Raw genomic sequence first — 23,598 nt, forward strand, 5'->3', positions numbered from 1 at the left:
TTGTATCGCGTATACCCAAATGGCAAGGCGCTGCTAGTTAGATGTCCAGAGACTATGAGCGTTATCCCCTTTATCCTTCTAATCTACAGCGTAACGGTTTGAGTTCACTCTGTCTTTTCGCTGCCCTCGGGCTCCCAAAGGCTCCTCAGTGAAATGGCCTGTTCCTCTTATCAGCACCTCTCAACCCCCTCTGCCTCAGCCGTCTCCCACCTCCTCCTCTTCATCCTCCACCCTTTTGCCCCTCTTCTCCTGTCATCACTAGCCGTCTGCTACTAAATCCAATTATCCTTTTAAGCTGACACGCTCTGTAACTCACCACAAACTCTGCAGATGACGCCGTTGCATATCATTTGGTCACACAAACATACAAACAGGACCTCACAAACCACAAGCGCGATTTATTGAGCGGTCTCCCTAAAAATGAAAAAAAAAAAAAAAGGTCATGCAAAGTACAACTTTATGTGTGACGCATTGTACTGCAGCACTTTCATCTGGTTTTGTCTATTTTAGGGGTTCCTTGCAAAGGCGTTTTGGCCTCTGCTGTCTGTCACTGTGTGATTCACTGTACCCTTGAGGTGACTCCATGTGTGTGTCCTCCACTCGTGTACGTTGACTGTTGCATCTGTTTTAGCTGACACTTCACCTTTGCCCGTCTCTTGATGAGTGTGTTCGTGCATATATGCATCTCATGTGAGTACATCAAACTTCCTCGCAAAAATCATCAGAGAAAAGGTCGCTGTGGCTTACCTTTAATGCTGTGTTCACACTTGTCATGTTTACTTCAGTTAAAAGAATTACTAGTGTGATTCTTCTGCTGATCAAATGTGAACACGGGTACTCGATGCCCCCAAGAAATGTTTTTAATTGTCAATGTTGATAGATTTAACTTGTTATACTGCATGCAATAAAACCTAAATCAGCAAGGTGATGTCATCCAAAGACCCACTTCTCTACAAGAAAAGACAACTGGTATAGGTTGTGTTTGTGTTCTGCCACTTCCTTGTTCCTCCGTCAGGGCGCTTCTTTTACTGGCTACAATCTATTCCACGTGACGTCACAGTTCACAGATTGATGGAAGTCAGCAGCTTTCACACATGAAGATTGTGTATGTAAATACTAGACACGTTTAATATTTCATCTCTTCAGACCCGCATTTTTTCTGCTGCGTCTTTTTTATTTATTTATTTATTTATTTATTGGTGATTTTAACCCCTCCCCCCACACACACACACAAAAATAACGTGGATTTTTTTTTTAATGTTTTTATTTGTTATAGTGGATAATATTGCTATAATATGTTGTAAACTTAGCACGCGTATGTGGAACATTTTTAAAATGAACATTGTGCAAATCTACTTGTGATTGTAATTGGTTCGCTAGGATCGAATCATGAACCAGAAGTGTTGACATTCATCCAAATTATGGCGGTTTATTGGTTTAGACACGCAAATACGTAAGATTGACGACCCGTTTCGGACCCTATTGTTCGGACAAATCAAATTAACACACCTCAGACAGAAGGATAATATTATAGGATACGCAATCATATAACATAAGATAAATTTGCGTTTGTCGTCCTTGGTTGGGAAGAGACTGCACCGGATCGAAATCTGTGTGTGTACTGGTTCTTTAGTCAATTTAGTCACTTCAACAATTCTTCATGGAAACAATTTACTGCTTACATATTAGCCAGGGCCTTGACACAGTCATGTGGCATCTTATGGCATTACCAAAAGGGTAAACAAATAAGTGCAATATGAAGAAGATGGAAGATGAATTTGTGATTAGCAAAAAGCAAATAGGCAGGAGTTCACTGTATTTGATACATGAATCTGAATCGCCAAATATAATGGGTTTGTCTCAAAGTATTTGCTGTATTTACAGTGCTTCCTAAAAGCATACAGAGGCTTTGTAAGTCAGCCAGTTTAAATTCACTTGTAAAACATAAAGTAATATTTTTTTAATGTAACTATTCAGTCAACAGGATCAAATGTGTGCACGAGCATCTTCCAACATGCACCAAACAGTTCAGAGGTTGTGGGTTCGAATCTGGGCTCCGGCTCTACATGTGTGAGTTTGCACAAGGTGGTTTTTCTCCAGTTTCCATCCACATTCTAAAAATATGCATGTTGGGTTCATTTGAAGACTCTAAATTGTTCGTAGATGTGAATGTAAATATTTTTTGATTGGCTGACATCCAGTCCAGGAAGTATACTACCTCTTGCCTGGAATCACCTGCAAACCTGACCATGGATGGATGGATGGATGGATGGATGGATGGATGGATGAAAGTCGGCCATTATTATTGAAGTATAGCTCGGATGATGTTAGAGAATACGGCACAAAAATAAGTGTGCTACTGCTAAAAATACTATGCAAGTATGCATGCACACTCATTTACACCATTCATAACATCATGTTGTCAACACTAAGCTGTATCATCATTATGTATAAATAGGATTTAGCAAAGGGTGTTCCTACTAGCATCACTTTATCGTGCAGTACCATACCGTTGCTGTCACGGACTCAATTGTAGTTGTAGCCATGACAGGATGATTAATCTGCGGATTGTACAAATCTCGACAGGCATTTTGCTGCAGAGGAGTGCCTGATGGCACAAAAGTAGCTGTGTTTGTCTGTTTTTGGTGCTGACGCCACAACAGTCGAGAGAACCAGATGGGGGTTTGCGTGTCCCAGCGTGCGCGCGCGCGCGCGTGTGTGTGTATGTTGCAAAGTGATGGCTCCCAGCAAGAGATAGGTAGAATAGCCAAAAAAAAATGTACTCTGGTAAGAATGATGTTACTAGTGAGTGAATTATTATTTTTATCAATCAGGGCATGAGAATTAATTAGATTAAAATTACATTATTTCCCTCTGTTGTTTCTGCCATGTTTTTCCTGCAGATGAGTCACTGAAATGTTTGCTTTTGTGTGGGGCCGCAGAAGCTTTGTGATTCACTGTGTGACTGTGAGTTGTAATTACAATTTCCCGACGTTGCTAAAGTAGGCCCCTACCCTGAATACATCTAATCTGTCAAAATCAAGTTCTATTAATATTTATAGAGCTCAATCACAACTTTCTTCTTCTTCTCTTTGAATCTAATTATAAGTGTGTATTCCATGCATGCATGGTACCACATTGCCCCTAAGAGGTCATTGCGTGCACAGCAGGAACAGATAGTATTTATTGTTTTTTATTGCTATTGTTTTAATATGTTCTTACTTTCCTTTGTTAGTAATTTATGTTCTGGTTGTTCTTTCAAGTTCCTGGTATATTTAAAGTTGAGTATTCAAGGTTTCAATGAATTGAGCAAAATACGATACCCGAGGTCCCAGGTTTGCCCAGGAAGTCACAAGTGGTGAAAATAAGAATACAAAACAAAATAAGATCAAACAAATGTGATAATGACATAATAGAGATGCTTATTTTATCCACAGTTTCAAAAATGAAAAGATTCAATGCAGCCAGGTGTGGATTTGTTTTGGTATTTGAATAAATATAACTTTTTGAAATCACTGAATAATCATTTTTATCAACTCATTCACTGCCAGCCATTTTAGAATATCTTGAAATTCTAATTTTAATACCCATAAAATATGTGTTCAATGATTTATATATCACTGAATCTCCGTAATGACTGAATAGACTCTCTCCTTGCGGGACTGCAAAAAAATGGAAGAGCAACAAAAGGAATGGCAGTCCACTGATTCATTCTTTAAAAAAAAATAAAAACATTTAAAAAAAAAGAAAAAGTGGGCTCGGCGCCAGCACGCGTTGCACTTGCCGTACGCTTCCACGGCGTCAAAAACATTCACCGCCAAATACGAAAAAGCGCTGCATATGGACACAAAAACAAAGAAGCGCCACCCCGTGGCGCGGTGCCACACTGCCGATTGTTCCAACGTCTGGAGGAAGATTTTGTAGAATGTATTCATTTTGTTTTTGGTTTCCACTCGGTAGACTTTTTATGACTTTGGTCAACCTGAAAAGTGTTCTTTCCGCTTCTAAGAGAGAAGCCAAGTGGTATTGTTGTTGAGAGGATTACGCAACCAATTCCCCCAAACATATGTCAATGTGTGGCATATGTACCAATAAACAACCCAATACTTTTTTTTTTTCTTTTTTTGCTGAAGACCTGTATCATAGTATAAATCATATGTCTCAAACTCTGTTCATCGAGGGCCGCAACCCAGCATGTTTTCGAGGATTCCTCAAACACACCTGATTCATCAGAAAACTGCAGAAACCTGATAACAATCCTTATAATTTGATTCAGCTGTGTTGGAGGAGGGAAACCTCTAAAACATGCAGTACTGCGGCCCTCGAGGACCAGAGTTTGAGACCTATGGAATAGATGCAAGTAAGTTCGCTTTCTTTTCATGTTTTACCATTTTTAGCCACTATCGCATTTTGCAGAATGGAAATGTTCAAACCAACTTACATTTTTTTGACGTACCAAATAGGAAATCATTTTTGTGGCTGGTGTCATTATGCTAGAAATGGGACTGTCATGAGTGCAGAGAATGGGGAGGGGAATAGCAACACCACCTGGTTTATGTGTCACCCTCCATAAACCACGAAGTAGCTGTCGAACAAAAATAAGTCAAGCACTCCACATAGATATTTTCTCTGCTTTTCTTACTAGTTCATCCGCATTCATTGTGCATATAGTTGGGTGGGGGGGTGCACCCTACACTTGTGGACATTTATTCTGGGTAAGTACACATGCACAAGCAAGCAAAGAAGGGAATCCAGACTCACTTGAACCATGACTCAGCTGATCCATCTGTGAGCATCAACACCACCACCTCCACTTGGTCCATTGCCATCAGTGGCCCGCTGCCCGCGATGGCCACTGCATGTGGCATCCTTGTGTAGTGCACAGCCATGCTGGTCATCCGTACCTGTTTCCCACAGACAGATTATTTTTGTGGGGGTGGGAGGTTTGGGTTTAATGGTTGCCCCTCATGTTCATGTTACCCTTTCTCATGCCTTATCTGTCTTTTCTACTGGTGTCTCCATATGATGTTCAATTGTTGCACTCTTATGATTTCAGCTTTCTCTACTGCTTTCTTCCCTTTCTCTTTTCTGTCACTCCACTTTCTGCGTCTCACTGTTGCTATTAACTGGGCTCTGTCTTTATGTCGTATGTTCTTTTAGGCCCACGCCGTGCATCGCTGGCTAATCGATCAGGACAGTAGTGTGAGCTCTGAGATGCCCGATGGCCAAGGAGTATGGCTCTATGATGATGAAGTAAATATCTGCAACACGTATAGCTTTTTTTTATATTAATATATGTGTGTATATATATTCTGTATTGATGGTCATCCCGTCATGTAAATCTTGTCACTCAGCTGCTGTTTTATTTTTTGTATCACTTTTTCTTGTGTTGCTTATGGTATTGTAGTGCTAGTTCATTCAAGTGGTGCTGTTGTGCTGTGAGCTAATTCAGTTGTACAGGTGTCGTGGATCACGCTGGAGCTTTTTCACTGTCCCTGCCTGACATATTGTACTAACTTGCTGATTTACACGTTTTGTTTGTTTTCTTATGTTTGTAGAACTTTTTTGTTGGTTGTTTCACGTCACAGACACGAGCGTATATCTGTTTTAATTAATATTAACATCTTTCTCAGTGTCTTGTGATATCTCAGGAACTGGTGTTCTCAAATCAGCATATTACATGGCAAGAGTCCACGGGCAAAATATAGCTTATACTCAGTAGTGTCTATTACTCCACACAAAGTAGTTCATGCAGCAGAGGTTCACGCTAATGATAACGCAGTCAAGGTATTTTTCCTGTGGGTTCTTCTGAATTAGTAAATATGCTGGTTCCATCTATATCACTGTGGTTGTATTTAGGCTGAAATCAAATTCAAGCGTGTGCGTGTATGTGCGTGAGTGTGTCGTGTGTGTGTCTTGGCAGTCGACCTTATCAGTGCACTGTGCGCATGCTTATTCTCAGTCTTGCATGGCATCTTCAGTGTATTCGCATTTTGGTCGATGTGGTTTCAACTGTCTGTGCTGTGTCTGTTCGTGGATGCGCTTTTCTGCTGCGTCATTGTGGTTGTGCACGCTTCGTACTTTACCTTTGATGTGTCACTGTTTGTGTATTGTGGCTCGTGTGTTTCTAATGTGACAGCAATCAACATGCTATGTCTGTCTTTTGTCTGCCTTTATCTATGTAAACAGTCTGGTGACTCGTCCACCAATGGTCTCATTGCGGCTATCTAATAGATGATCTTGAATCCATTTTCACTAAGTGGAAGGGAGTTCATCTAAGTGCAATGAGGCCAATGGGAAACTTGTTGCGGACTTTTCTTTCCCCTCAAATCCTCGCGATTGCTTTCCCAAATTAATAATTACACCCTTTTTTAGCTCCATATTGCTTCCAATGGTGATGGAGCACTATGAGGTTTCCTAAAGCCTAAATTTCAGAATAATCCTCTTATCAACAAACAGAAAATTGCCAGAAAACATAAATGGTATTAATTGTTTGCAAATGCAATAAATGGCAAGTGGAAAGGTAAACTGGCTATTCAAAACAATAATTACTTTTCTGTGTTGCTCATTAATATATGTGTAATGGGCAGTTGCATATTTCCTTCTCTCCTTTGATTTATCGTTTCCCTTGTTTGGGGGTGTTAGTGTATATTCTGTGAACTATGTTGGGACTGTATGTAGGCACTTCAATCATTCAATGAGTACACGTGCAGTACTTCAATTGAATGTAAAATTGATTGTTATATTTAAATAAATATATCAACATTTAATAACAGAAAAAAGCATTAATTCAGTCGAAGCTAAACCATAAAATTTGTATAAAAAGTGAGAATCAGTAGGGGCTCTGATTTTTGTTGCATCTGGAAATTTTTATGCAATTCACAATCTTTACAGCAATTATTATCATGTTTGTTTTGATGTGGGCTTGTTTTAAACAGTTTCACAGCTTGTTGATGAGAGATCTCAACCCACTTCATCAACCTGCCATGCCTCCTCCTATAAGTGTGTATTATCAGTGGTCTGTGTAAAGGCCTTGGCCCCTCTGCTACTATGACCACTTATTAAGATTGGAGAAGGTCCCCTACAGCTCTAACTAGCCCTCATTTAGTCCTCGGAGACAGATGCTCTGGAAGCCAAGCCCCATTCGTCACACCGTGGTTGCATGGCAGATTCAATATGAAGAAAAGCAAACTGTCACACTTTGCACTGTCATATAAATTCTCCCCCGTCTCAGTTTCTCTTTTCCAGCTGCTCCCCAGCCCACTGTAGATGCAGACTACATTAGGACGCCCATTCATGTCCAACCACCAGCAGTTGGCTGTAATTTGTTTCAGCGAGGGGGTGCAGAGTGTAATTTACATGTGAAAGGCCATGGCCTATTCAAATATTGTAACACTCATTTTTTATCCCAGGGTTATTAATGCCGGCTTTGAAAAATTCTGATTAAAGGCGAAGGTTTTTATTTTATTTTATTTATTTATTTATTTATTTATTTTTTACATTGAATTGAACCATCAGATCAAGGTCTCAGTTGATTATATACCGACTTTAACAAGAAGACAGAACTTTATGAACCATTCAGAATTGATCATCCTGATATTTTTGCAGGAGTGAACCACGATAAGAGATTATTGTATACTGTATGTTTGAAAGTCCATCTTATGATCTATCCTACGTGATGTTAAGAAGGAGAGAAACAGAGTGACAACAACTGCATGTATGCGTGCATGTGCATGTGATTCAGGTGAATGCGCAGACATTATGGGGAAGGTGGTCAGAAAGTGTCAAGGCTAAGATTCCTGCTCTGTCCACCTTTCGCCAGGTGAATGCAAATACATTTTAACAAAGCTGGTCTGCTTTGGGAATTATCGAAGTTTCTATCTGCTGCTTATTCTACATGTCAAAGTGCTTGGAGCTGATCTGTCAGTGGGACTTTTTAAGGTCAAAGTCCCTCAGGGCCACTGGTCAACCATGGTCAAATTGCTACCCTCATAAAGCAATACATGCATTTTTTCATCCAACTTTATAACATTCTTAACTATCACACTAGTCTAAATTAATGTCACAACAAGGTTTTACGTGATGTAATCATATCATGCAATACTTTTTTCAATAATTATCACAAACAAGCCAAAGAAAAGGCAAAAACCTCACCCCGAGTTAACCGCATGATGGTAATTTAGCAATGACAGAAGTTTGTGCAAATTCTGATCTAATTTCACATTTTAAAAACAGACTTTTGTTTTCCATTTTATTCTTTTAGTTTACAATATTAAAATTTATGATTAGATTTCAACATTATTTTCTAAGTTAGAACTGATTGGTACGGCTCCCCTAAAGTGACATGGGAGGAAAAAAATTTAAAAAATTTAATATGTTTCTCGTCCGGATGAGAAACTTTTAATGTCCGGCCGAGAAAGTTTCTTGTCCGACGAGAAACGTCACCTGCGAGCAGGACTTCGAAATTTGTTTTAAATGTCTCTCAGACACAACATAATGGTGCCAACTTGCAAGTAAAGCAGCAATGTCCTTATAATAAAGTCCCAGGTGAAAAGATAACCTGACTAGGTACTACATTGTCATTTTCACACGGAAACGCAAGCTGAAATGTAGTATAAGGTCGAGGTCTCCCACTTCCGTATGCTGGTTTCTCGTCCGGACAAGAAACATATTTATTTATTTAGTTATTTATTTTCTCCCATGTCACTTAGGGGCTCCGTTGTTGTTCCCTCGAAATATAGTTTCATTTTAAATTTCTATCAGGGGAAGTCCTACGCCATATGAAAGCTGGAGTTTATCCCAGCTGTCAAGGTGCGCCCTAAACTGGGAGTACTTGAGGTGAAAATCTGCAGATGAACAGAGAGAACCTACTGTAAATCGCTAAATCACTCAAATGTTTCATTTGAAATTTGAACCCCTGAACTTCCTTGCTGTAAGGCAACAGTGTGACCCTAACTGCTGCTTTATTATATAGATGGTAATAGATTGAAATGCATATAGAGAACCTAAATATTGTTCATGGGAAGAGGGGAGTTGCCAAATTAACTGTACAGTACATCACTTATACCCTAATTGCAGTGTTTTTCAAAAGCAACTTTACTCAGTTTGAGTACGCTGCCTGAAATATATGCCTTGTATGCATTTGGATGATTGCTAATTGCTGCATTATGTTAACATGGTTTATGCGCGTATTTTATATCTGCATGCATTTACCCGAGGTTTGTGTGCGTGTGCGCAGGTTTAAGAGTACATGAAAGCGTGCAATTTTGAATGTGTGTTTGTGTGAGATAGCATTTAATTAGTCCAATGAAGTCAGCTTAGTTCTTATTTTCAACATAATACAGTACATACAGTATTAGGTCTTACTTACATACTCCGACTGATGAGAATGTGTCTTATAGTGTTTTTAATTGTTTCTATATCAAGTTCACATTCTCGCGGCAGACAAGCATTTTCCTGCACAAGTAGCCAATATTAACTGTTCTGATAACAACCAACAAATATAGATTTAGATGTTAACAGCGGTCTGTGCAATGATATCTTCAATGGGACTTGTTCCCTAGGAGGAGAGAAACGAGATATTTAGCATTTGGGCAGATGGAACTGAAATGTTGACCGTTCATTAAAAACAGCTATAACCGTTATTGTGTCATTTATCTCATGTCTTAATTTACCGGCTAAACACATGTAGAGAAAGATAAAGTTGTTTTACTGTATGGGTCCATATTTCTAAGACTCAAACTAATGATGGTATTATCTACTCATAGTCTTCCTAAGAATAAATCTATACAATTAAGACATCTAACCTGAACTTGATACAGTAAGAGACCAACTGTTTTCAATCAAGAATCATTATCTTTATAGAAATTGAAACATCAACAGCGGCCAAGTATCAACCAAATGTACTGTGGCTCACTTACACAGTGAGCTGTCTCAATAGAGCTAAACAAGAATCAATCTTCACTTTATCAAAAGCTGAGGACCAGCAAAGTCCCTGCAGGTGTATGGTGCAGTCTCTAAAAGGTATCATTCATATTTGGGCTTCTTTATTAACAAGACTGCTAAGAACATGAGCAGATGCTGCCTGATGCAGACTAATTCCGAGTTGTTTGAAACTGAGTTTATGTTCTCAGATCGTGCTCAGTATCAGAAGACTTGTCAAGACACATTCTCTTCCCAAAAGTTTTTGGATTTTCTCTTCCGTCACACATCTTCACTCTGCAGTCTATTTCCCCATCCTGTCCACTTTGGAAGATGAATGGAACCCTGGACCAGTGAAGACACATCTCATGCTATCTCTTTCTTTCTATTGACTTCATTCATATTTGGAGTGATACTGTATTTCTAATACCTTGATTCCTCTCCCACAGGTTAGACTGGCTTTCCATATTCATTCCCATTTAATGTGTATGATGTGCTCTAACATATAATTTTTAACCAATTTATTTCCTATCACAAGCAGGCTTATTGGTGAATATGTGCATGTGTCTGCACAATATTTGAAACTGTGTCTACAGTTAAATTGCTGCAGACTATTTTACTGACACCATTAAGACAAATGGCGCAAGTATTAATTCATTGGGTTTTCTATCACACCAAGGCTCATCAACCTTGCAGTTTTATGGTGGAGAATGAAACTGAAGCGAGGCCAAATCAGCAAACGGAATACTCATTTGCATTAGATATATTTTACCGAATTATTTGGCCCCTTGATCAAATCAGCTAATAGTCTTGCATGCTATTAGAGCAGATACTATTTGACAGGAGTGCAGTATCAAGCAAAAGGAGTGCGACAAGTTGAGAAAAAACTGACAAAAGGGACATTATTTATGTTGATTCTTCCCTTAGCTTGTCCGGCACCTCAGGACAATGGCAATATAGCCACTACAAGTAGCACACGTGGACAGCTGAAGCCCTTTATCCTGTCAACAAGGCGGACTTGACATCGGGTGCAGAGGGCACGTCTGTCCCGAATCTAAATCAACTCTGCAACCAAGCAGGAGTGTGTCTTGATTTATTCCAACTTCCCCAAAAGAGCTCCCCATTATGGAGCTTGTTGGTGATAAGCTATCGTTCTTTTTCTCAGATGTATTTTATGGCGCTAATGCAGATGGAGACAGTGGAGGCTTATTTCAGAGAGTTTCAGGCCTTTCACAGAGGAGGACGTACAATTTGTCTCAAGTATTTATTGATGCGCTTATTTTGTTCTGTAGTCCTCACTACTTTTAGTGCAGACAGGAGAGATGTTCCATGTCGTGTTTTGCCCAGGTTAGGGTCCAACGCTACTGAGTTGTATGTCGCCTTCTTTCTACAACACCCCCCTCTCGGTCCCTCTCCTACAGCATTTATCTCTCTGCGTGGTTTTGGCAGTGATGTGCTTTTCCCAGCGTTGAGCCAGGAGAGGCAGAGAGGAGGGGAGAGGTAGAGAAAAGAGGGCCTTTTCAACTGAGGAATGACGGACGCTTTATTAAAGGAGGCAGGGCCTTTTGAGGGGCTGGCCCCTTCATGCCCCCCCAAGCCGAGTGTCTGGCCCATTGTCATGGGGTGGTAGCAGCAACCCCCTCGCCAAGCGCTTTGTCACTGTAAGTCACCTCACAAACTGAAACAGATCTGCCCCCCCTATGAAAAAAAAACAAAAAAAACACCCATTTTCCACAGTAACTCTATTTTGGTCTGTTTATGGTCCGTGAACAAATAATTGTGTGGCTGTCACAAAACATACAGGCGACGCAGAGATGGGCGTGACATGTTGGGCAGACGGGACAAGAGAAAGCAGGGATAAAGTGGAGGTGACATTGCAACTAAATCTTGAATGGTGGAGGGTATGTTAGGTAGAGAGCAGAGCAGAGTTTGGAGCGCGAGGGTGGAAGATAGCAAGGTTCGAACTCCAAGATTTAGGTGAAAAAGTTGGGCGCAAATTTCTCTGGGCAAAACAGAAATATTTCCCTTCAAGGATGTACAGTAGGTTGGAGATGGTCGTTGAAGTTTTGGGTGCCCATTGGTTTTTAGTTGCTAGCAAAATGTGTGTCTTTAGATACAGGGAACATTCCTGTAGAGATAAAACCCAGGGCCCCCTCACCCCACCCTCCCCGTGTCTCTCCACCCACCTCCAGCTTGCTGAAGTGTGTGCGCCTGTGTGGGTGTGTGTGCCCGTGTTTACGTCGGACGGGGGTCGGCGTGCCCTGCATGGTGGCACTCGCGAGGGGTAATTGGAAAGACATCTTTCAATTTGGGAGAAACCAAACGTACGAAAGACAGTGGAGGGCCAACAGGCATGCCAGTCCAGACCATCAGATTCGGAGTGAGTACTGCAAACCATTCACTTCTCTTGTGCACTGTAACGTTTCTCTCGCAGGTGCTTCATGGAGATTTTGGCCATTTTTATTTATTTTTTACTTATTCCACCTATATTAACTGTTGGGCTCTGAGCTTTAATTAACTTTATCCGCCAACTGTTATTATACATTTATGTTTTCTTCTGTCTACTGTTTAAAAGCATGAGCCAAGGTGTTTGTCAAGATGTTTTCGATAAAAGTTATTGAAATGAGATGAGAGCCTTCATTGCAACATGGGAGTGAGCTTGATTGTCCAAGATTATCTATGCAAGTTTGTTGAGTGTGCATCCAAGATTAGTGGACATGCGAGTGTATGTGTTCCTCTTAATCTTGTTTTTGACTTCACTTGTTCCTCTATTTGATGTTCCAATTGTATGATGTCAACCAGGATTAGCCGGGTAAGTAAACTTGAGGTCAGCAACTGATTAGCTGGTCAATTAATTAAATCCATTCAGTGTAACTTCACTGAAGACTTTATGGACTTAATAATCCAGAGAGCCAACAGAGCTACACAACCACTAACTGCCAAGTGTTTCAAGTTGCGTACAAGTCTCTGGAGTTTGAGACATCTACCTACACTTTTATTCTTTATGGCCTAAAAATGAATTGCAGCCAATTTCCACTGTGGAACTTAACTGTGATGTTAAAACATTTATTCATTCCATTGCTATATGATTTTGTTGTATAAATACATCAGAGTGAGTGTTAGTAGATTTGTTTCAACATTTGTAGAGCAGCAATAGCTGACTCAATGCAATGTTGTGTTCAATGTAAACCTTTTCAAATATGTCATTCTGTCCCAATGCATATTTCCACAAAAGTAGCACATCATATGTAGATACATTCCTACCTTATGCATCAAGCTTTGACGTTTTATGCGAAATTTTGTGAATGATAGCTGTAATTTACTTCACTGCGTTTTGCTGTTGGCACATGCAAACAGATAGATTTTGTTTATTCGCGCTAATGATACAACCTTGGCAGCTCAAAGCTGTTAGGTTGTGGATCAGTCACCTGGTCATTATAAGATAATGATGTGTACCTAATTAGAGCTACTGTCGTATGGTGTACTGTTTACCATATCTCCTGTTTATGAGCTCCAGCTTTAACCCTCATTATCATCCGCTCAAAGTTTGACATTAACAATGACAACTCATCTTTAAGCATAGTGGATAAAGTAGAGACATACTGTATATAATGAGCCGATCAATAAGCAAGAAAATGGGGAGACATGGTGTGTGAGAAAGTAAATAGTAAAGAAGGAGATGATGCTTTGTCATTTATGGCGCACAGATTTCCATACAGGCAGGCGTGTTGATTGAAACATTGTAACAGTTTCATAGGAGTGCTCACTCGCTTCCTGTAAATGTGCCCGATGTAGAGCGGTCCCACGGGCCTCCATCTGACTGAGTCAACACTTACTACCTCTCTGTATCCGGTACCAGCCCACTGCCGGCTCAATCTGATGGATCAGCCTGGGAGACGAAAGCAGAGATGTAGAGGCTAAAGGGGAAAAGGCCCAAGAAAGAAAATCAATTTATTGAGCAAATGCAAGTCAGCAGAAAAGGATGATGAAATAGCTGTTTAAGTACTCTGCAGGAATTTCCATATCCGCTCCTCCATGTTCCTGTAAATTGTATAGAAACAGTCCGATACCATTTCTTTTTATTTGGACCAATTCTTCAGGGCAATTGGCTATTTGCGTGCGTGTAAATTGTTTAGAATTTACTAGGCAGGTTTCCCGCCAAGATTAACATACAGTATAGTAGTACAAGACTTAAGAGATATATGATTTGGTCTTGCTGCTCTTAAAAGAAAAAGAAGGTTGAGAGAAAATGAACTGAAAGTGCTGCTTTTTTGCAAAATTGCAGTGGTTCTCTGAAACAGTATCCAAAACCCGGATGTTTGGCAATGATAGTCTTCCATTGACATTCTGTGGAAGTGCTACAGGATTTAGCGCACTGGTAACAAGGTCCTCGTTTAATCCCTAGCTTGATTTCCCTTACTGAGGCCAACATATTCAGAATGTGAGAAAAGAGGTGGATTAAACCAGCAATCTCCTGCATGAGTCGACCTGCTAATAGACAGTTAAAGCTATTAGAACACATATTGCATTACTTGTACTGTAGGCCTACTAAAAGTCCCCCCTCCGATTTAACTGAAAGTTTAATGAATCACAATTCAGACAGCTGAACATAATGGATGAATGTTTTGATACCAAGCTCACCTTCTAAAGATTGCCTTCAAATGTGTCTGCATGAGATGCTCATTAAAAGTATACAACTGAAAGATCAGATGGGGCATGTTCCTTATTGTCACTCGTGTGTCACTTTGATACTCTGATCATAGCAGCATGTTTCATATTCTGAATAAACATCATAGACAAGTGAGAAATATAATTATATGAATCACCTTAACAGACATTTGAAGCCCACTGAAAACCCGCCAGCGTTTTCTCGAATACAAATGTCTACAATAACACGGGATTTGCATTCTGCAAATTTTGATGCCGTTATCAAGTCTAATTGACTTTGTGTTTCTCTGTTTACTCTCTCACCAACACAATTGAGGCTTTGTAAAAACGGGGATTCTTCAGACGTAGTCATCCATTTCGGAGGATGTTGATGTCGCACACACATGCTCACAAACGCTGAGCTTTCAAACACTGCAGTCCACCAGCGAGGGGGTGATGTCATTCTGACTGCTGCAGCACCAGCAGAGCAGAAAGAAGGTGGTGGGGGGTTCATAGCAGTCGATTTTTGGTAAGAAGTATTTTAGCCTCCAGTATGAACTAAAGAATTTCATTTTGCATTTCTCTTACTCCAAGCACGTCTTCATTAGCATTACTCAAGCGTGCACAACTGCAATGTCGTTCTTGTTTATGATGGAGCTGTGGAGCAGGTTATTGTATCTTGTTTCTTTTCCTACAAATAGAATGATTAATTGGCTCACACGGCTTTGCTCTACCCTAAAGTGCGAAGCGTATCGTTTCCCTGGGAATAATCAGGGAGCAACACATTCATCTAAATCGACATCCCAGCAAACATAGCGTAAGCAACATTTCCAAAACATGTCAAGGGTGTTGCTTGTTTTTTTGTTTTTTGGGGGGGTTTTTTAATTGGTATGTGCTGCATGTCTGATTATTTCTGAGTCAGGGAATGGGTGGAGTTCATCCATCCTTATCTCACTGCACACACGTTTCTTGACGTAAGCATACATGAAACTTTGCTCTGGTGGGAAAGTACGTTTGCCATTAACATTATATGAACATTCAAGTCTGTTGGCAAGCTGTGACATGAGCTCTTGTGTGTGTGTGTGTCTGGTCTCTAAGGTGTCTCCATGGTGGATGTGTGTCTGCATCAGCTGTGTTTGTTCCTGCAGTGATGACAGGATGTTTCTGATGTCACCATGGCACTTTTCAAACAGTTCATGCAACAGAATGCCAGCCTGTTGTCCTTAGTGCATTTTACAACTTAACCTCCCCCCAAGAGTTTTCAATTCAAAAACAGATTTACAAAACAGGTTTTACTTGCCTCACTTGCGGGCAGAATTCAAAAGCTTGCCCTTCATTTGACCTCATACAAAGTGGCTAAATTTGGCAACTGCTTGTTTTGACTAGTTTCTATGAGTTGTATATTGTACTATGCCTGCAATACAATAACTTGGATTCAAGAAACAACTATGGTGGGTTCATGTTTAGATACAGGTGTGTCAGAATTAGGGATGGAACAATAATGGCGAAATTGCGATATTAAAATTGACATATCGTTGTCATCTCACAATATTAAAAGCAGCACATCTTATTCCAGGCTTATTTCAGTTCTAGCACCCTCTGGTGGGTAGTTTATTAGTGGAGTTTAATTTTAATCGAGAATATTTTGGCCACTGCGGCGGTTATCACTCCCATAAATCAATAATACCAGCAAACATTTTTCAACATCTCTGCCAAAAGTAAATACTCTTCTTCGCCCGCTTCAGCTAAATACAGCATTGTGAAGCATGATACTTTTCACCACTGAGCAAATAGGAGCACATGACCATGATGTGACATAACGTGACACAACATAATATGGCCAAAGTCTATTTCTTTGTCACTGCTGTTATATGTACAAAAACACAGTTTATTTTTTCCCCAATATGAGCTTGTTTTTCCCTTTACAATATAGTGATTTTATATGTGTGTGTGTGTGTGTGTGTGTGTGTGTGTGTGTGTGTGTGTGGGGTGGGGTGTGTGTATGTATATATATATATATATATATATATATATAGCCAACCTCCTCACAATATCATAATAATAGTCATATTGTGAGGTTCATCTTGTGATATTAATCACATCATGGCATTTGGATATTATTACAGAATTAGGGATGGGTGGGTACCATGACCAGGTTTTGAGACAATAATTCAAGGTATCTGTACTATTAATGGAGGTCGATGCCAGTCTTGGCCACACTCTTGTGGCTATTTTACAATCAGGAAATAGAAATAAGAAGAATAGATTAATAAATAAATTGCTATTAATTTCATGCCATTACTGTTGGGATATATTGGTCTTTAAAATTCTGGCATTGTTTTTGGTGGAGGATTTTGTGTATCAAAAGTATCTGTGGTATCAATACTTGATCACGGTAATAGTGACTAGTCGAGTTGAGTACTTGTATTGGAAGTGAAAAAAAGTGGTCTCAAACAGTCAGAATATCGATGGAAGGCATGTGCGTGTGTGTGCAAGTCAGATTTTGGCTTTTCATCTTTCTCAAATTCAGAATGGAGGCAAGCTCAATGAGGCAATTGTGTAAGTCACTTGCAAGAGACACTTGCTCAATCAATTCAGATGACATAAACTTTCTATTCACATTTTTCCCCCAATCTTGGTTGTCGTTCAAGTTTGTAATGAGTGAAAATTTGTCAGAGTGACTGACTCAGGCAAGTGGCTCAGCAGGGTCAGCGTGTGCACACAAAGCAGCGCGATTTATGTCGCTCTTTATTTGGAACCATCCACCAAGAGAAAGCGTTGGTATATATTTTGTCAGGAACAAGGAGTGCATTGTGCATACAATTAATCCAGGAAGAGTTTTAGCTGGAGGCAGCTTTTGCTTTTCGAGTTACTTTTTCGAGTGTGATCACCATCCTTTTTTCATTTTCGTGACCTCTCTCCGTGCACAGTGCTTTGCCATTAGAGTCATGCTGAGGCTGTGTTGTGTCGTTTGTTGCTATGCCTCTGCTGCAGGCATGTGGATCCTTTCACTTTTTTTTTTTTTTAATTCAAGCTCACTGCCTCTGTCAAAAGAGGACCAACAAGCTGCAACAATAAATGACACAGTTTAAGGCACTGTGCTATGAAGTTGAAAAGAGAACCAAAAATCTGCTTCAGCAGTATGTGTTCTGTCAGAATGAATGCATTGCTGAATGTTGTTTTACTGAAAAGTGTGTTTACATGGATAGTTGGATGGAGAGGAAGAGTATAGCGAGCAAGAGAGGAGATTATGCAAATGAGATGAGCGGGCGCAGACTTTGCCGTAGTCAGGTTCTGCTCTTTCTTGCTTTCACTCCTGCGATGCTGTGTGAGTGGTCACGTTGTAGGAGTGACATGAAATTAGTGCACACAACAAAAACATGCATGATCATAAAGTGTCAGGTGTATGTTTCTACACAGTTTGCTTTAACAGACAGTGGTTATGCCATGCAACTGTCACACTTTTTACTCAAATCGAAATGACTATATTTTGGGTGAAAGCATACAAGGAGAGATGGGAATGGTACCTCCAGGTACCTTGAATTTAAGTTGTTTGTTTTGGCATGTCACTCAATTGTTTTTGTTTTCTAAAATTTGGATTCAACATTTTGTCACCTTATATTGGGGTCCCAACAACACTGATACAGAATGATAATATCTTGTATGGGGAGAACACAAATAAAGTTAATAAACACCTCGCATGCCATGATGTCATCCTGCAAACAACAACAAATCTAGTTTGCTATTTCAATCAACTTCCATTGGACTATCCCGCTCGGTGAAATCATGGCTTTAGGTGACCGACACATCTATCACAGAATTCGATACACGTGTTTCTTAGTGCAGATGTTTTTAAAATGCACTGCCAAAAAGAAGAATGATCTTAAGTGAGGAGGAAAATGAGTGGAAAGATGATGGATGATCGTGAACGGTCAACATCCTTAACCCAACCGTCTTTCTCTATTTCCTCTTTATTCCTCTTCTTTGTGTGTCCTTTGCTTTACCCCGTATCCCTTCCTCCTTCCCTTTTTTCCGTTGTGTTTACAGGCAGATGCTGGCAACAGTTTTCTCCGAGCGGCCCGTTCTGGCAACCTGGACAAGGCTCTGGAGCACATTAAGAATGGCATTGATATAAATACAGCCAATCAGGTGAGAGAGTTGCAGGACCTCCATTTTCAGGATTTGATCAAAATGAGATTGCAGTACAAATGAAGCATCTCTCTGTATGTGTAATATCACTTTCAAACACTAAGAGAAATACTTGCAATATGTGACCTGCTGGATTGTCACCTGTAGATGCTCTGTATTATGGATTTAAATTTTAGATGTGCATGTTGTGTGCAATAATCCATGTGCTATTATAGTTGTTGGTGCCTTTGCACTCTGCCATGTACTGTGTATGCATGTGCAGCCTCCAGGGCAGGTAATGAACGGGCAAATGGCATCTTCTTTGCCCCACCTCTTTCATCCTGCATCCTTTTTTCTGATGCTTGTTCTCCATGGCAATATGCTGCGGACTGCTGCCCTGAAGCACTTGTAACGTGACCAAAAACGTGTGTGTGTATGAGTACAGTCACACTTTGTTCAAGTCTGTCCTCAACATCATGTCATTCGTTATGTAGAACTCGACAACACAGACCCCACAGAACAACTGCACATGTACAGCAATATCAAGAACAGTATTTGTCCATTGTGATGAAGCAAAACTCCCAATTAAACAGGGACCTTAAATGCACAGTTCAAAACTGCCGTTGGACAATGATTTGTAATTGTAATTTGACAGGTCGTTATGTTTATTAATTTTTTGCTTTGTGTTGAAGCCCTGGAAAGTGAAAATAAAAATATCTTGTACATTTGGCACATCACAGAAGTGTGCTCTTAACTCTGTCAAATTTGACTGTTTGAAAATATCCCACAGTGGGAGAAAAAGTAATGAAAGGGATAGTGTATAGAAATGTTAACATTTTCTATGTTAATTTACTGAAAAACACACTATTAATTTCAATCAAATGCAAAAAAAAACATGTTTTAATATATATATATATATATATATATATATATATATATATATATATATATATATATATATATATATATATATATATATATATATATATATATATATATATATATATATATATATATATATATACATATATATAATTGTAGGTCAAGTAACCACTAATTATATTACATGGGTCGTGCCTCACCTTACAGGAGGCTGACATGTTTCGCCACCATCTTGCAGCTACGGATACCCTTAAGGAGAAGAACTTGGTGAATGCAGTATTTGGTGGTGGACTTGTGAAGTGTGGTCTCTCTTTGCGTGCTTCAAAATGCACACCTTTCGAACTTGGTTCGTCGCATTCTATTAATTCACAACTATCGGACAAAAATATCTACACACTGTCCCTTTAAAAAGAGGCTTTCTATCCTCTCAGACGCTGTGGGTATGTCCACAAAATGGTGCTGTAACCATATCTTGCTCAACTGAAAATGAAATACCACTTCTTCGACCTGGAAAAATGGATTCTACTTCATCTAGCATGTTTCTTACACATACAAATAACTTACATGTTTGCGCTACAAGCAAGCATGTTTTTTTTTTTTCTTCCCACACCACAACAAGGCGCTCTAAATAGAACCCCAGAAGTCAGTGATACAAATTGCTGGTTGTGACTTTTGTTTTTATGCATTCATTTTTCCTTTCATTCATTGACAAATCATTGTCATAGTTTCAACACAACAGCTTACAACACATGTATCCGTTACATCCGAAAAGAAAAAGGGCTGACGGGATGAAGCCGAGGCTTATTAATTCCCATCCCCAGAAAACATTTAAGACGCATAATTATCAAGATGCATTGCCATTCTGCGTGTGTGACTGACTGTAATGTCATATTTTGGTTCAAGGGGGGTCTTTCGAATGGCTTGCTCACCAGTACACTGTTTCCCTTTCTCTCTCAACCCAACAACAGCCTCCCCTTCCGCGTTAGTGTGATGTTTATTTAATTTGCCCTCATTATTTTTTTTTTTGCATTGTCCTCCCTTGTCACACCCTTCTCCTGTGTTTGCAGTAGAGTGATGGTCTGCTGTGGTCTCTCCACTCAGAGGAATAATATCAGTGGTGTGGGAAAGGTCCAACCTCACATGTCCTGTGCGGCTGAATGGAGGCTGTGTGAGGTCAGACCTATCCCACACGGCTTGTATTCTTCCCAGCCACGAGACCAGCGGCCTGCCATCTCGCTCCAGTCCTCCTCCTCTGCCGCCGTCCGCTTCTTCTGCTGTCATTATCATTAATCAAATGAAAATGGTTTCATTCTCATTTTCATCTGTAGACTTTGTTTTTGCTAATGATCTGTGGTGTAAGAAATGGCCTGCTCTGGTGTTTCAGCTTATGTGTCAACAAACAAACTTTTAGCAAACATGGTCTATATATTCCATGCCTGGTTACTTGATGGCATTGTGATTTAATCATTGTGTAATACCTTCATTATGAAATGATTTATTTCCCCTCAGAATGGGCTCAATGGGCTTCATCTGGCCTCAAAAGAAGGCCATGTCAAAATGGTGCTGGAATTACTTCACAATGGAATTGTACTGGAGACTACTACAAAGGTAAAACACCCAACAGCATTGTGTCCGCACCAATGGTATTCTTAAGAAATCTGTCGATCAAATGCATTAGCAAGACACGTCTAAGTGTTGTAACAATCCTTGCACTAATATTTTAGCTAATCAGAAGCACAAAGAAATTCATGTAATGAAACCACGTCATAAAAACAATAATGGAATATTATATTAAAAGGGAAACCTTATATTTGGACTGATTATGCAGTTCATTTTAAATTCCACAAACTATTTAGAGTTAAAACAAGTGAAAAGGTACAATGTGATATTTGGTCAAAAATGGACCAACCTAACCTCTTGAGTTATTTAGCCAAAAAAGTTGTCGAATTAAATTAATAACCCACCAATTAAACCCATTTCGGGGTTATGTGATTTATTCATTTGACCCAACTTTTTTGGGAGTGTAATAACCCAATTGAATTGGGTCAAAAATAAACCGACCTAACTTAGTGAGGTATTTAGCCCCAAATTGGGTCAAATTAAATTAATAACCCGCAAATCAACCCAATTTTTGCTTTGTTTTGTGGGTTCATTTGATATTGGATTATTTTAACGTTTTGGGTTAATTGAATAACCCAAACAAACCCAACTGAATTCGGTCAAAAATGAACCAACCCAACTTAGTGAGGTATTTAGCCCCAAATATTGGGTCAAATGAAATTAATAACCCACAAATCAACCCAATATTTGGAAGAAAACCGTTAGCACTCCACAACCAATCTTTTTTCTTTTTTTCGTTAGTCTGAGTTATGCCAGTCACATTCATGTTGATGCAATCAGTATCCACATTGCCTTTGCTGACAGTATCGACATTGCCTTTGGTGAATACGTATTGAAGTGGTTGTTTAAAGAAAGAAGACAGAACGACCAATCCCTTATTACATGTACATATTATGGACACCTCTGGTATATGTCAGCATACAGAATGGCCAAACTGTTCAAACGTGTTGAACAGTGTTTGTCACTGTAGCTGTGTAATCTCGTCCCCATGTATCTGTGTTTACCCAGAAAGGAAACACGGCTCTGCACATTGCAGCCCTGGCAGGGCAGGAGCAGGTGGTCACAGAACTGGTTAACTATGGGGCCAACGTCAATGCTCAGTCCCAGGTGAGGCCTCTTGCTGTGTGCTCTTTTCTCTCAGCTGCTTTTCAATCAGGCGCCGACTGTGAAACCATTGTATTGTATTGACAATAGCGACGTTCACACGTGTCTTTGCTTCTATATTTCTGTGTATCGGTGTGCATCCTTGTGTGTGTATTTGTAACTTTCTATCTTGTCGCTTTTGGCATCTCTGCTGCGTGTGCGCGCGTGTGTATGTGTGTTTATTTCTGAGACAGAAGGGTTTCACTCCACTCTACATGGCTGCACAAGAAAACCATCTAGAGGTTGTGAAGTTTCTTCTGGAGAACGGAGCTAATCAGAGCATTCCAACTGAGGTACCGGAGAACAAGAGACATTTTCAATCAGTAATCTGACAACTCTCTTCAATACTATCCTGCTGATCCTGAATCATTGTCAAACCATCGTGTTGCGTGCTCATCAGCTTTCTCCGCTGACATTGCTCTAATTGTCCGCGTGCAGTCGACCTGCCTTCTGAGTGTCTGCTGTCTTCCACAGGATGGATTCACTCCTCTGGCCGTGGCTCTACAGCAGGGCCATGAAAATATTGTAGCCCTGCTCATCAACTACGGCACTAAGGGGAAGGTCCGCCTCCCTGCGCTGCACATTGCAGCGCGCAATGACGACACACGCACAGCTGCAGTGCTTCTGCAGAATGACCCGAACCCTGATGTGCTCAGCAAGGTATGTGATGCTGTGCGTGTTAAGATAATCCATTGAGTGAGTGACCATTAAGTACCGCTTGGGTGTCCTTGCAGACTGGATTCACACCCCTTCACATTGCTGCACACTATGAAAACTTGAACGTCGCTCAACTTCTTCTCAACAGAGGAGCCAATGTCAATTTCACCCCAAAGGTACAGACTTACTGCCCATTTTATCATGGGAGATACTGGCCAGAGTTTACAGCAATAGATGAAAATGTACAATATAGAGACCATACGATTACAATTTTTAACGAATTAATCACACAATTTTCTGTAATTTATCGCGATTAATTACATTTTTCTAGTTCTGCTTCTACTTTTTTTTTTTATTGACAGCTTGTAACAGATATTTATTGAATACAAACTTGGAATTTATTTCAGATCAGCAAACAAAGTATTTTTAGAAGCAAAGACTGTTCTAATAGATTTGATTTTATCCTTGAATATAATACTTCTGTAAAATACAACCTTTAAATGAAACGATGAAAATAGGCTCAAACATACAATTCTCAGAACTTCTCGCTTACGGGTTTCATTCTGCTTACGAGCACTCCAGCGGCATTGGTTTGCGAGG

General features: G+C 39.9%; 1 protein-coding gene across 9 annotated transcripts in view; it reads left to right on the plus strand.

The window, feature by feature from the left end:
* ank1a (ankyrin 1, erythrocytic a) overlaps positions 1-23,598 on the plus strand; it is a 109,571-nt gene that overhangs the window by 39,921 nt on the left and 46,052 nt on the right. For 5 of the 9 annotated variants that reach the window (XM_077520821.1, XM_077520822.1, XM_077520829.1 and 2 more), the window contains exons 2-8: positions 5,161-5,253; positions 18,616-18,717; positions 21,088-21,186; positions 22,207-22,305; positions 22,536-22,634; positions 22,816-23,001; positions 23,076-23,174. In XM_077520821.1, coding sequence (XP_077376947.1) covers positions 5,161-5,253; positions 18,616-18,717; positions 21,088-21,186; positions 22,207-22,305; positions 22,536-22,634; positions 22,816-23,001; positions 23,076-23,174 — 777 coding nt within the window. Of the gene's footprint in view, positions 1-5,160; positions 5,254-11,805; positions 12,302-18,615; positions 18,718-21,087; positions 21,187-22,206; positions 22,306-22,535; positions 22,635-22,815; positions 23,002-23,075; positions 23,175-23,598 lie in introns of those variants that run through there. The other 4 variants (XM_077520828.1, XM_077520827.1, XM_077520826.1 and 1 more) reach the window with 4 other exon arrangements.

This window comes from Festucalex cinctus, chromosome 5 (assembly GCF_051991245.1).
Source record: "Festucalex cinctus isolate MCC-2025b chromosome 5, RoL_Fcin_1.0, whole genome shotgun sequence".
Lineage (NCBI taxonomy): Eukaryota > Metazoa > Chordata > Actinopteri > Syngnathiformes > Syngnathidae > Festucalex > Festucalex cinctus.